Consider the following 14,893-nt stretch of genomic DNA (forward strand, 5'->3'; position numbering starts at 1 on the left):
CTTCCAGTGGGGATGTCACTGCTGACAGTGATCGGGACTTGCTTTCTTAACGACCTCCTGGTGACACTTCTTCCAGGCAAGCCTGCTCCCTTTCCCGGGCTTTCTGCCTTTCTCATTCAACCCTCCCTCTTGGCTCTGGGTCACAGTCTTCACCGTCACCAAGGGCACTGCAGAGTCCCAGGGCCAGAGAAAACTTAGTGCCAAACCATAATCAGCAGATTCCCTGGAAACACTGGAAAAGTGACCCATGGAATTGATGGAAGGCTGGAACGGAGCCCCTACAGGGTGCTGGGAACAGCCCGGCTTCCTCTCAGTGGGCTTCCCTGGGAAGATTAGAGTAGATAGCCTTCTTTATGTATGGCCTGCCAGCTACCAGCCAGTGATGTGGGCCAGGTTCCTACTCTCCGTGTGCTGCTTAGCCCTTGTCGACACCGAGCCTCTCCAGCCTTCACTCTGGGGCCCATGTGCAAGTTTGGAGGCTCCTGACCATCACCCAGCCTGGCCACCTTGGACCTGTTCTTCCAACCCACCTGTCGTGATGCCTCCCTTCCGAGCCCAGGGTCACCAATCACGCTGGTGGAACCAACGGCCCTCTCACATTGTGTACGGAGAAGAGTACCCCGCCAGCCCCGACAAGCTCTAACCCTGCCTTTTAAAGGTCATTTCTGTCTCAGTCAGCTCTTAAAGTTCAAGAGGAAATAAACTGCTTAGAGCTGGCATTTCTCAAGCCAAGTGTCAACTCTCCAAGCCCAAGCCTAGGGGGAGAAGAGGTGAGATTAATAAAAGAGTGGCCATGTTGACATAGCCATCGGTCAGCAAGTGCCTGCCTGTCCCCAGCCCTCCACAGAGTGGTGGACAGACAGGACACTGGGGAGTCTCAAACTCATTTTCTCCTCTTGACTACACTTCTCAGCCTGGGGAACGCTTTGGAGATGTCTCTTTATTAATCAAGTGACAGCATTTAAGCCTGACGTCCCATGAATGCTTAGATAGCTCTGCCCCTCAGTGGTCCTTGTGCCAAGACAGATGATTGACAGGGGCAGATGATGCTTCTTGCCCATGGAGAGACAGCAGAGGCCCAGAGAAGTTGCCTCACCCAACCGGTTATTGACTTTGGGCTTCGGGCCGAGGACAGGGAAATCAATGGGAGAATAAACACTAGAATGGGTTTTATTAATCAGGCACCACCAAGGCAGCTGCAGGGATTATAATGGAGCCCAGGTGTCGATTGATGGTGCGTCTGGTGTGGGCGCTCAGGCCATGCTGGCCAGCGGGCCGCTATCGACCGTGCTACACCAGGAACCTCAGCATCAGAACTGCTAATTGGGCTGCCCGGTGATTCTGAAGAGAGAGAGAGAGAGAGAGACGTTGCTGAGATTATTCTGTCTCATCTCCTAAACGCTTGTCTGATTTGACTCACAATCTCAATTAGGCGCACGCCCAGATCCTCACCCCTCAGGATCCTCTCTCCTTGGCCTGGTCATGCCCCTTTTCCTTGTCCTTAGACATGGGAATGGACTGGGAGGTGAGGTCAGTTCTGTGCTTTGGATGACCTCCAGGGTGGTAGCTGAAGTCACTGTGTTTATAAGCACTCCACTCAAGCTTTCCTGGGCCTTCTCACCTCCTGTGTTACACATACACACACTTAACGTGAACGGTAGGCACACAATCATTCATATTTTCACATTGGTCCATGGTCCACATTCTCCTCTTTACATCTACATTTACAGTTATCCATCAGTACAGTAAAATACCCGAGGCAGGCTATATAACAAAGAAAAAGGTTATTTGGCTCAGTTTTGGAGGTTGCAGCCCACAGTTGGCCACAGCTTCATGGCTTTGAGTCTCTCGTAATGGCATGCATTATTGGGTGAAGCAAGACTATTTATGCCAGAAGCCAAGGAGAGAGAGAGAGACAGAGAGCAGAGTGTTACAGTCCCCTGTGAGGGTGTGCTCCTTAAAGATTCCTACTAGGCCACCTCTTAAAGGTCTGTCCACACTGCACCTGACCCCCAGCTGTTAACCCATGCATCCTTGAGTGACGCAGGCCATTTCTAGGCCATGGCAGGATTCCGTGCTTCCCCACCTCCCCCATGCATGTCCTATGTTGTTGGACTCTGGGGCCATTGTGGATGTGATTTCCCAGGGCTTCGTTGGCCCCTGGTTATGTGGTGACTGGAGGGGTGCACCAAGGAGGCCTGAGCTGCTGCTAAGAGGGAGGGAATGAGGGAGAGAGGCCTCCATGCTGCTGGCACAGGGGTAGCCTAGCCAGCCTGTAGGAGAGGCTGCTTGCCTTAGGTAAGACTTTAGGAGTTCCCTCAGGTCCAGGCAGGCCCATCTCTACCCCTGTTCCTCCTTCAGCCTGTACAAGTTCTCCCCCAGCACCCCTCGCCTACCCCCGAGACTTGTTGGCACAAACAGTGGCCCAGGTAGAGTGAGCTGGTGACAGGAGATGGCGCCTTTGGAAGGTGGTGGGAGAGAACTTGGTGGACTTCACCGGAGCTGGGGATCTAGATGAGGAAGGAGCCCGGTGCAGAGACCCTGCCTTACCGTGGCCAGTGGCCTTGTCTTTCAGGAGCCACGGGACCTACTAGACTTTCCTGCTGCTGTTCAGTCCTTCATGGTGGCTCCATTGTGCCCCCTCCCTCCTTCCTTCCCCCCTCCTCCTTCCTTCCTTCTCTCCCAGACTGGGGTTTCTCCCATCCCCCTGCACCTAATTTCTCAGAGTGTGGGTTCAATGTGGTACATAGAGTCTGTATTTCAGAAGACTAGGGTGTGGGAGAGTGTGGGAGACAGCCAAGCACTTACCACCCTGAGGTGTAGCACCTGGGAACAATGTCTCCATGGGAGCAGTGTGAAGGGGTGAGCATCTGAGTCTGTTGTTGGAACACAGGGTGAAGACACTGCCCACCTTAGAAGGGTGCCTGGGGTGCTTTTGGAAGAAATGAGTCCCCCTGTGCCCCCAGGCCTTTGTGGAAGTGAGGGGCAGTCCTCAGTGTGATTCCTGCGGCTCCTCAGTGTGCTGGCAGTGGATGTGGGCGGGGCCCAGGGCTGCCTGAGTCCTGTTTGGGTGTGGAAGTAGACTTTCTAGAGGCTCATCGGGATTCCTTCCTTCCTTCCTTCCTTCCTTCCTTCCTTCCTTCCTTCCTTCCTTCCTCCCTCCCTCCCTCCCTCCCTCCCTCCCTCCCTCCCTCCCTTCCTCCCTTCCTTCCCTTTCTTGGTTTTTTCTTTCTTTCTTTCTTCGTTCGTTCGTTCCTGTTTTTTTTTTTTTTTTTTTTTTTTTTTTTTTTTTTTGAGACTGGGTTTCTCTGTTTATCTGTGTGGCTCTGGCTGTCCCAGAACTTGCTCTGTGGATGGGGCTGACCTCGAACTCACAAAGATTTATCTGCTTCTGCCTCCTGAGTTCTGGAATTAAAGATGTGTGCCACCAACCCCTGGCTCTCTCTCTCTCTCTCTCTTTTTTTTTTTTTGGATTTATTTATTTTTAAAATTTTATGTGTTTGTATCCATGCTTGAGTATATGTATATATCTGAGCACTACATACACGCAAGAGCCCAGAGGTAGCCATGAGGTCCCCTAGAATGGGGACTTAAAGCAGTTTGTGAACTGCACTATGTGTTGCTGGGATCTCAACCCAAGTACCCTGCAAGAGCAGGAAGCCCTTTTAACCACTGAGTATCTTTCCTGCCCTCATTGGTTTTCTTATAAGGAGGTTGGTCCCAGGTGTGAAGGGAACTAGGAGTGATCTATTACTTCCGTCTGTCTGTCCTCCCGCCCTCCCATTTGTCTGTTCATTCATCCATTCATCCATCATCTATATTTCTGTCATGCATCTACCGACCTACCTATCATCTGTGGAGAGTGTCAGGGTCTTATATATGCCACGCAGCTGCTCTAGCATTGAGTGGAGCTGCACCCCCAGTCTGCAGCGGGTGTTGCATTTGGTTGGAATCATGCATCTGCAGAGCCTGTGGCTGGGTCAGGCCCACAGGAGCTTCTGAAGCTGTTGGTACATGCCAAGGAGCCAAGCAGGGTTGAGCTAGGTCATCAGTGGGTCTGTGGGTGTGAATGTGCATTTGTGTTTTAATTCTCCCGAGTTTCAAAAGTGAACTGTTGGTGTAGGCCAGTGGTCAGCAGCCCTTCTCTGTGAAGGGCATGGAAGATAAAGGTGTCTGCTTGTCAGCCCATCTGTCAGAGGGAAGCAGCCCCAGAACAGCCCATGCTGTGTGTGGCTGGGACCCAGCAGACTATATGCAAAGAGAAGGAAGGCTGTGTGCTGAATGTAGGCACAAAAGGAAGAGCAGGGGTTGGGCTGAGCTCCTGCCTAGCTTTGCCACAGTTTGTCCCACTCTCCTAAAGGCCACTGCACCCAACTCTGCTCCACTCATGTTAAGGCTGAAGTGACGTGCATGAGAGTGCCCTCCTACCCAACACACACCTGTGTCAGCCACAACTTCTCTGGCTTTTTAAAGGATTGTATTATTTTATACTGTCTCTGGGGGTGGGGGTGGGTATGAGTGACTGAGTGCAGGTGCCTGTGGAGGCCAGAGGAGGGTGGTGGATGGATCTCCTGGAGCCGGAAAGTCACAGGCAGTTGTGAGCAGTCTGTTATGGGTGCTGGGAACGGAACTTAGATCATCTGCAAGAGCACTATCCCTTGCTTAACCATTTCTAACTTTGGGTGTTTTATAGCCGTTTTCAGTGCCACAGATAGTACCAAGGGCCCTGTGAGTCAACAGCCAAGAGCTGTGTGTGCTGTGCAGGCCGGTCCCCAGCCCTCTAGCTGTCGCAATTTTCTCTTTACACCCTCTATCTCAAAAGTTGGATGACCTGCTCTCCCTCCATCTCTGCACCATCAGCCGAGACTCAGCGGCCTGCAGGGGTCCTGCCCCACCTGGGAGGCTGCAGGTTGGTGACTGATCAGTCAAATTGGATTATTCTTTATGGTCGGGAGCAAATTGAAATTGTGAGAGGAGATTTTCCTTCTCACATTTCAAGGTCAGATGAGAGTATTTACTGGTGGCCTCTGTTTATCTGGGAATGCAAATTGAATTTGGTGATTGAATTGATGAGATGTTAGGAATCGCCTCATCAGAGGCTCTGTGCCCAGTGGCCAGAGACCAGGCGGCTTCCTCCTCAGCTGGGCCTTTCATTGGTAATTCCTTAAATCTCTTTCCCCCATTTTCTAGTTTGTCTCTACAATTGGTAGTTTTGTGATTTTTTTGGGGGGGTGGTGGGGGGTAGGGTGAGTAGGTGCCAAAAAATGTGTAATAATGCTTGAGGTTTTGAAGCAATGGGATTGATGTAGAATACATGAGCTCTGTGCCATGCTGAGCCCTGTTGTCAAGGGTGCTGGGGAAACGTTGACTTTTTGTGTTTGCAGGCTGCCCCACTGCAGATGACCGGGGAGGGCTGCCACTTGTTTCCTCCTATATTTCTCATCCTTGCCTCTCCTAAAAATTCCAGAGCAACCTCTTGGCTCAGGCTAGACATGCTGACGTGGCCTCCTTGAGACTTCTTTCACATCTCAACGCCCTCGGGGTCCATTGGAGACCTCCCCAGAGGGTGCCAGGAACATTCCTCCAGCAGCAGGGCCTTGCCCTTTGGTAAAGACTCAGGGACAATACAGGACATCCTAGCTCTGTCTGCAGACTCAGTAATATAGGTGTGGCCGCTTCGCCCTGCTGCTGGGAGTGCTTGTAAGTACTCTGTACTCGGTGCTGGGGTCTTTGTTCTTTGTTGAAAGTCTTTTAGAAACGGAATACCTTTCTAGGAGGTAGATAGGAATATACAACCAGTGACCACCAAGGATGTGACAGCTCCATCCCTGGCTGGCTGGTGTGTGTGTGTGTGGTGTGTGTGTGTGTGTGTGTGTGTGTGTGTGTGTGTGTGTACGCGCATGTATGTGGTGGGGAGATCTGACTAACTTGCACGTATTTCTTCCACACCTTCTGTTTCATATGTAGCTCTCCATCTGTTGGCTTTTTCCCCTCAGGCCACACCTACTAGAAATAAGCCTGAATCACCTGGAGTCTGGTCATCAGCCATGCTGTTTGGAGGGTCCTCCTGAGTGGTGACTTAGCCTGTTGTGAGATTCTTACCCATCAGCCTTCCACCTAGGGTGGCCCTGAGTGCAAGGTTTCCAGTCGCTTCTATTCTGTTTGTCTTTTGTAAAGCCCCACTTCTTTCTCCTCTGTGTCTGCTCCTCTGGCCTCTCCTCAGAAGGGCTCCCCAGCACCGTCGCTCTCCTTTCTGTGTGTCTGTGTGTCTGTGTGTCTGTGTGGAGTATCCTTGTCACAAAGCTCTGTGGGCAGACAGGGCCCGTGATCTCACACAGTTGGAGAGCAGCGTGATGTTCACTGTCTGGTGGGTAGCTACTTGCTGACTACTACATCTTGACACCCTTTGGCTCTGTCAGGGCTTGCCCCAATAGCATGGCTGGCCCTTTCCTGGGCCTAGGAATGGGGCCTGATACAGACTGTAGGGCTGAGTTATTGGCTGATCAGCTGGCCCTCTGCTGGCCATCCATTTCTGGGGCTGTGGCTCTAACCCATCCTGCCTCTGGGTGGTCCCTGTTAATTCTTCATTCACTGTACAATCAGATTTCTGGAATTTTCTTTCAGCTTATAGAGACTCCCCACGGGGCTAGGAGGAAGCAGGGGCATGCTGACCTATTTCTGCTCTGTGCACATGGCATGGAGGCCTCAGTGTGGAGACCTGCACTCTTGCACATTTCTTCTTGGCACAGGAGTGGTGATCTGGGACCTATAGGCGATGGCTTAGCTCCCCCTGACCGGGATGTCTTAGGTCAGTGCTGTGCCAGGCATCATGCCCAGAGGCCAGGGAGGGCAAGCATCCAGTTGTCCTGGTGCAGACACAGTGGTTTCACAGAGGTGATTCAGCGGCTTAGGTCTGCACTGACTCATTCACAAAGCCCAAGGTTAGAAATCATTTGTGTTAGCAGGCTCTGATCTGCGCTCATCAGCCCTCCAAGAATAAAGGTGCTGGAGGGTTTGAATAAAACTTTACTAGTGTTTTCTTAACCTCATGAAAGAGATGAATTACACAAACCCACCATGCACATGGGGATTCCATGATCATAACCCGTAGGAAATCCCCACTGTTCGTGTGTCATCAGACTGCTTTGGGCTGCCACTAGAAAGGCTCTGAGGTGGCCCTCAAGTGTGACAGAACAGGGGTTATCCCAGGGAGTCTGGGCTCCTGTCCCAGCTCTGCTGTAGTCAGGGTCCCTAAATTGCAGTCTTGTCTTCCTATGGTTCTGGAGTCGGGGTTGAGGGCCCAGTGCTGGTGGGTGGGTGTCTGAGGAGGGCTGCTGTTCTGCTTGGTGTCAGCTCCTGAGGGGTTCATCCAAGGCTTCTCATCCCAACCCGAGAGCTCTCCCCTCGCTGTCCAGGCTCCTCCCAACACCAGCAAGTCAGTGACCTTCAGTCCTCCGCAGAGATGCCATACCTCAAAGATATTCTTATCTGTGTAGCCCTGGCTGTCCTGGAACTCACTCTGTAGACGAGGTTGGCCTCCAACTCAGAGATCCACCTGCCTCTGCCTCCACAGGGATTAAAGGTGCCCAGCTTCTTATTTTTTAGATAGGATCTCATGTAGCCTAGGCTCACCTTGAATTTGCTACATAGCCAAGGCTGATCTGGATTCAGACTGCTTGTGTCCATGTGGTCGGTGCTAGGGTCACGGGCGTCTCCCTCTACACCTGTGTGCAGTGCTGGGGAGCCCAGGACTTTGGGCACGCTAGGGAACATTCTGCCCATTGAGCTGCATCACCAGCCCTCAGTGGTTCGTGGTTTTTGTTTTTTACTTAGGACCTGGGTTTGTCCATGACGTGGAGACACATGAACACTCCATGTTTCTGCACCAGGCGGCGCTCCAGTACTGCGTTCTATGCAGTGTGGTTTTGAATGAGCGACTTTATTAAGTATATAGCAAGCCGATGTTAAAAAAAAAAAAAAAAAAAAGAAGCAAGTAATAGGTGATGTATAGCTAGATAACAAACATTATCCCATTGAGAGTATGTGTAGCATCCAGCAGACACCAATTAGGGGAAGTTGAGGCAGCTGGAGTTCCCCACTGAGCTTTTTCTCCATGGCCGAGCTCCCGTGGCTGAACTTGTAGCTCCTCTCCCCCTCTGCAGGGACTTTTATATCCTGGGTGGACACTGGCGGCCTGTGCTGAAAATGGTTCCAGCTGTTTTCAAGGTTGTGACATTTTTACCCTGGAACTGCTCTGCTGTCACAGGGTTAGGTGGGCCAGCCCAGGCAGGAGGCCTCCAAGGGACTTGCAGATAGACATGCTTGGGTCTGAGACGCGGGAGGCCCAACCCTGCTGCCAGAGCCAGCTTCTTGGTGAGCTCAACATCGTATGACAACTCACCACATGATGTGTCTGACGTACCTTGACTTGGTACGTGGCCTTTGCTCTCTCATCTGGGCACTAAGCATGGCTCTTCTCAGAACCGCTGTATGGTGCCACAGTGTTTGGGGCCCCACAGGGTCTGGTGATACAGGCATGTTTTTCTTGCCTCATGAGTGTGGGTGCTGGGTTCGAGCTGAGGAAGACAGGCCCCGGGGCTCTGAAACACTAGGTCAGGCCAGGAGAGCTGAAAGAGCATGGTCTTGGTGTCTTGGAGAAGGTTGTTAAAATGTCCCCTGCCGCTCTGCAATGTCTCCTGGCCTTGCCTAGTTCCTTGAAAGTAGATATTCTTAGGCCTGGGTTTCTGACGAAGCTCACATGAAAGTGAGCGGCAGTGGCCCGCCACATCCAAAGATGGCTCTCAAAGGCTTGGACTCACTCTCTCAGCAGATGTGCCTCAGAAAGGCAGCGATCGATAAACACGCTCAGCTTCTCCTTGAAGCACCAAGAGCTTCGCTCTGAAGTCCCAGAGGTTCGTGGAAATGCCGCTGCCCTCAGAGTTCAGCGCGCTGTGGAGCGAGAGCTTTAATTTTTTATGAGCTTTCTCTTCTCTTCCTTGGAAGAAAGGCTCGAGTTGAATGGAGAGAACCTCCCTGGGGGGTGAAGGGAGGGCAGGAGAGAACCAGCAATCCTAGGAACTGATGGGGATCTGTGTTAGGATGAGGTGCTCAAATTCTTCCAGCTGTTGAGGCTCTCATAGGGCTCATGGGCACGGCGTCAGAGGTCCCCTTCAGCTTGAGGGCCATGTCAACTTGAGGAGGCCTGCATCTCTATTCTGGCATGCCTGGGTGTCTAGGGCCATCTGGTAGGCATGACTTGAGAAGCAGGCTGTGAGCGAGCATCCAGAGCCTGTTTGGACATTGTATTGCACCCCTGTACTGCTGTGCTGGTTTTGTCTGCAGGTCCGTGTCCTCTCCATGGGACCTGCCCAGGAGCTTGCCAGTCTGTCCCCTCCATGGACCTGGCTTCTGAATGGGGAGCATCCTCTGCTTCCACACTGCTTTCCATTTCTAAGCAGAACCCAGCACTTCTAGACTCTTGCCCATCGGAGACCATCCCACCTTCTACTCAGCTCTGTAGCCCAAGGAGCAGGTGGAAGGGCTTCTGAGTCCCTTTCTTCCTTCCTGTTGAGGGGTTTTCTACTTGCTCTTGTTCCTCAGTTCCTCTCTGCCTCCTGGCCAAGGACTCACAGCCCCGTAGCCGACTCCCACTTGAACCCAGAGTGAGCGTATGCTGGATATAAGAGCCATGGGTCCTCTGTCTCGAGTGTCCCACACACGTCTTCTCCTGTGCCTGCAGGCTTTAGTTCCTTCCATCACTGGCGTCACCCTCTGCCATCGCCACTTAGGCAACAGTGGCTCAGCTCTGTGGTGCTTGGACCTGCAGCCCATGTTTGCCACGCCGGCTGCACCTAGTTTGGCACCTAGTTAGCCTGTGGCAGGTGCCTGAAGAGCGAGCAGGTCTGAGGGCTCCCCATCTGCTTCTCTCCACACACCACCTGAATCAGGTCTGTGATGTCTGCTGCACTCAACCAGCCGCTGCCAGTGCACTCTCCCCGCCTAGGCACTGGTCCTGCAGTCTCAGAAGGCGTTGCTGTTTCCTGTTTGTGTGAGCTCTTCCTCCCCTGCAAGTCACCTGGTCGGTGGTTTATGCCTGTTTAGCAGCACCTTATGTTAGTGAGCCTTGCACCGGGTGTGTGTGGGCGGAGCGTGGAGGATCCCAGCCTGTTGATCTTGGTGCTCAGGGCTTCACCCAAGTTCTGCAAATGGTGCTCTGGAGCGCCCTCTCTCTGCCATGCTCTCAACTGCAATTTACAGCCTAGGAACCTGGGAACGTGTTCTGCCTTGGGCACTGACCTTATGGCCTGCTGGTCTGCAGTCCTGCCTGCTGCCCGGGCATCTTCTGTAGGACCATGCATTCCTCGGACATTTGGTTTTGCCCCCCACAGCAGATGGAATGTGTTTTGCTAATAAGGGAGAGTATGGGGACTGGGGAGAGGGCTCATTGAGTAAAGTGCCTCCTATGCAACCACGAGGACCTGAATTTGGGTCCCCAGAGCCCACATAGAGCTGGGCACAGTGGTGTACCTGTGTTAGACAGAGACAGACAGATTCTAGGGCCCCATTTCCTAGCTAGCCTGGTCAAAACAGTGAGCTACAGGTTCAGTAAGAGACCCTGTCTCAAAACATAAAGTGAATAAAGTAGAGAGAGATTGAGGGAGACATCCTGACATGGACTTCTGGTGTGCACAGGTGAGCACAGAGGGTCTTTATGCAGGGGAGGAGGGTATGAGAATGATGAGGGTTGTGGATTGAGGCTGTAGATCAGTGGTAGAGTGCCTTCCTAGCATCTATGAGGCCTTGGGTCACACACCTAATATTCCTGACGGAAATCTTTTCTTCTTGGGAAGGAGTGCTGTGGGGAGGGAGAGACAAGAGTTTTCTTTATAAAATGAAATTTGACAACTCGAGGCCTCCCCACACCCTTGAGACCCCACCCTCTCCCATGGTGCCGTGGTACACACATCTCTGTACATGGCTTACAGTGGGTGTGGTGTTCCACACTGTGACCTAGGTACAGGCCTGAGATTGTGTAACCGTGTCTTTGCCTTCTTAGGTAGCAGAGCCTAGCTGCAGAGTGGAGGTAGGTAGCTGGCTCAGACCTCAGGCAAATGTCCTGCTGTTCAACCCTGCTGCTGGGCAAGACCCTGGGGAGCTATGGGGGGACTGCTGTCCCCAAGCTCCAACCTTGGATTTGGAAGTCTTCCTGCAAGACTCCCCTGAACCGCATGCTGAGGACAGCTTGTCAGAGTGGTCCCAAACCCCCAGTCCCACCCTGCCTGTGGGCCCATCACCCAGAAAGTTGCATTGCCACGTGTCTGTCTTTGTGTGCTTGGCTCTGAAGTAGCAGAGCAAATGCTGCCGTTCTAATTAAATTACCCACTTTGGAGCAGTGATTTAAGGCGCTTGTGAACCTCCCCACCTGAATTCAACGATTCAAGAGTCGATTTCACAGTCCTTGATTATTAAATTGGTCTATGAATAGTTTTCAATTGAACTGGAACTCAAAATAGCCTCTTTATATGTCTGTTTCCCATGAATATTAGCTATTGCTTCACATTTGGGGTTGTGATGCACCTAGGGTGCAGGTGGCAGCCGGCTGCTGTCTCGGTGGGGCCAGGGGACAGGCACGAGGCTTCCTGAGATTGCACAGTTGAAGCCGAGCCAGTGGCCTTGATGTCACTTGGTTGGTTCTGTTGATGACCCAGAGCAGGATTCCCTTAGATACTTTGCAGGAGGACCAAGGGCATCACAGGCCCCTGCTGAAGTTTCATAAATGTGTGACACATTAATTCACTTTCAAATTAGACTTCAGCTTCTTTAAATGATTTTACTAAGTTATGATTTACAAACCCCTGTATTCACTCAGATGTGACATAGACATATTTGCAGGGGTGTCCACCTGACAGAAGCGTTATCTGCCGCCCTTGTGAATTCAGGTTTTCTTGAAATGCTGTAATCAAAATAATTGGATGCAGGAGTGATCGGAGCTGCAGGTGTCTCTTGCAGGCCCCACCCCCCAGTTTGTACATTTTCAAAGTAGCTGCAATGTTCTGGTCATGGTCACTTTGCATGAGTGTTGCAGATGTTACCTGATAACAGAATCCTGACCCGAGGCCTTGTTTATGTATTAGGGGGAGTGTGTGTGTGTGTGTGTGTGTGTGTGTGTGTGTGTGTGTGTGTGTGCGCGTGCCTGCTTGCCTGACTATCTTTGTGTGGGTTCACACATGCAGGGCACATATGTGGAGATCGGAGGATAACCTCCAGTGTCAGTTCTTAGGCACCATCCACCTTTGGCTTGAGACAAGGTCCTTCATTGTCCTGGGACATGATCAAGTAGTCTAGAGAGCTGGCCTGCAAGCTGACTTACAGGTGTGTACTGCCACACCTATCTCATTGTGTGGGTGCTGGCGATCTAAACTCAGATGCTCGTGTTTGTAAAGCAAGTATCTGCCAACTGCTCCACCTCCCCAGCCCCCAGGTTCTAGTTTCTGAGAGTTTATTCAGAACTCTGTTTGGGACAGGGTCTCTGCTGTGGCCCTCGATGCGTCATACAGCCTGCAGCGTGCCGCCTTGGTGGCGGGGCTGGTCAGTCTTCCTGACCACTCCTGTCATCTGCTCTGGTTCTCTCTGCTGGCCCTGTCCTTCTCCAGTGCAGTCGTAAGGATGGGATGGAGCCCAGGGCACGTGACTTCATGAGACCCTTGCCCTTGCTCTCCTGTGGCTTGCTGTGTCCTGTGAAGGACCAGTGGCAACAAAGGCTGCACCGGGCAGCTGTGGGACTGGTGGGGTGGAGAGGTAGCAAGGGTGTTATCTGAGGGTCTTTGCCAAGATGCTTTGGGTCAGCCTGGCCGTGGCCAACCGCCCTTAGACGCCTCAGTCCAGAGACCCGGGCCTCTGAAGTTCGTAGAGACAACTGACTACAGAGGGCTGTTGTGGTGACACAGGGGAGGCAGTGACCGAGCCAGGGGAGCCAGAGGGATGCAGCAGGAAGCATGGATCGTAAAGGGAAGCCAGGCTTGGTGGCACACTCTGTAACCCTGGTTTCTCAGGAGACTGAAGCAGGAGATTACAAACTCAGGTTCAGCCTTGGAAACTTAGTGAGATACTGTCTTAAGAGGACCTGTCTAGAATCCCCCAGTGAGGGGCTGGGGTGTGGCTCAGTGGTAGAGTACTTGCCTACAACTCCCTGGTGAGAGACTGAGAGCAGGGCTCAGTGACAAAGGTCTTTTTAGTATGCTGAAGGCTCTGTCTTCAGTCTCCTGTACTGCAGAAATACATAAGTAGAGAAAGGGAAAGTAGAGGAGGTCAGAATCCATCGCCTGAGGATGTCCTGGCATCTGTCTTCACGGGGCATGCCTAGCACCCAGCGTGGGGCAGCACTTTCTCCTTCAGAAAGTCTTCAGGCCCAGGGCCTGCTGTGGGGGCTGTGCGCCGCACCCCCCCCCCTGTGCTGCACATCTGTGCCGACTGTGACTCACTCACATGGGAAGTGCTTGCGCTGGCAATTTAGCTCATTCAGAAGTGCCGTCCTGAAGCGCCTGTGGCTGACAATCTTTCCCATTGTGTGTGGAGTTGCACTTCCCTCCCCTCGCACCGTGTTCTGGGATCACCCTGGGTGTCTTTGAAATCCAGAACCTCCTGAAAGGCACTAAGTAGCTATTCAGGAGCAAGGAAACGGCAGGCAGCGAGGTGTTTGCACGTGCAGCTCTATTTTAGGACGCCCCTGTGGGGTACACAGTGGGGGATGTGTCCTCAGTCCTGGGGGATGGGCACGTCAGGCCTCATGGCTCTACCTCTTCTCTTCTGTGCAGTGCCCGGGGTCTGGAGAAGGCCCAGCAGCAGCTCCAGGATGAGGTCCGGCAGGTCAGTGCGCAGCTGCTGGAGGAGAGGAAGAAGAGGGAGACACATGAGGCGCTGGCCCGAAGGCTCCAGAAGCGCAATGTGCTGCTGACCAAGGTACAGTTCACCCAGCGTGGTCAGGTTCCGCCACACCCATGCCCGGCCTTTTCTCTCTGACTGCCTGTCTTTATTCAGACCTCTGTGAAGCTGCATGTTCTTGCCTGTGGTCCATTCCTCACATCTCCAGCAGGTATCCCACATCCGCTGGACCACAGAGGCCAGGCCCAGTGCAGTTAGGCACTGTGAGCTCTTAGTCCAGATCTGAGGACAGTCTTTTGAATGGCACAAAGAGTCATTCAGAGGCCAGAGTGGCAGCATACAACCATAATCCTAGAATTTAGGAGACTGATGCAGGAAGGGAGGTGTGGATTGAAGGCCAGCTTGGCCTCTGTGCCTCGACCCTCTCAAAACAGCAAGATGAAAACCAGTCTCCAGATTCACTTTCCCTGTGCGTCCTGGCCTGGGCTGGTGCAGTTCCCCAGGGGCGTGTTCCTGTAAGCTGGCCTCCTCAGCGGTTGTCAGCTTTCCTGTCCTTTGCTGCCCGCACGAACAGGGGAAGCTGGAGTGGGCTTCTTCCGGCATGGCCTGAGGATGGCCACCTGTCTTCAGGTGACACAGCAAATGATGTGCTTCCCAGCAGAGGGGTGCGCTCTGCCTAGTGCCCAGCCTCTCTCAGACCTATGGCCCAAAGGCTTTCTGATATCTTGCATGGTACACTGAGGTCTTCAAGTGTGAATGGAAGTTCCTAATGAGTGTTATTTAGAGCATCTAATGGACTCTTGGCTTTCGGAGCACAAGGAAGGATAAATTGGATCTGTCCCTGGCTACATAAGAGTAGGGAGTCCAGCTTGCTGGGTGGAGGCCACCCGCACCTTGATGGAATGTAGGCACGAGGCCTAAGAAGTTGGTGTACCCGGAAGATCCAGGGTGTGTGTGACCAGCTCGGTGCTTGGTGGTGTCTCTAGGTTAGGATGCTGCTACCACGCGTGCC

The 14,893-nt window shown here is 52.6% G+C and overlaps 1 protein-coding gene across 1 annotated transcript in view; it reads left to right on the plus strand.

Annotated features, from left to right (window-relative positions):
* Nucleotides 1-14,893, plus strand: part of Mad1l1 (mitotic arrest deficient 1 like 1) — a 326,242-nt gene that overhangs the window by 127,857 nt on the left and 183,492 nt on the right. The window contains 1 exon segment of the mRNA XM_028859735.2: nucleotides 13,815-13,959. Coding sequence (XP_028715568.1) covers nucleotides 13,815-13,959 — 145 coding nt within the window.

The sequence above is a fragment of the Peromyscus leucopus genome, chromosome 23 (genome assembly GCF_004664715.2).
Source record: "Peromyscus leucopus breed LL Stock chromosome 23, UCI_PerLeu_2.1, whole genome shotgun sequence".
Taxonomy (NCBI): domain Eukaryota; kingdom Metazoa; phylum Chordata; class Mammalia; order Rodentia; family Cricetidae; genus Peromyscus; species Peromyscus leucopus.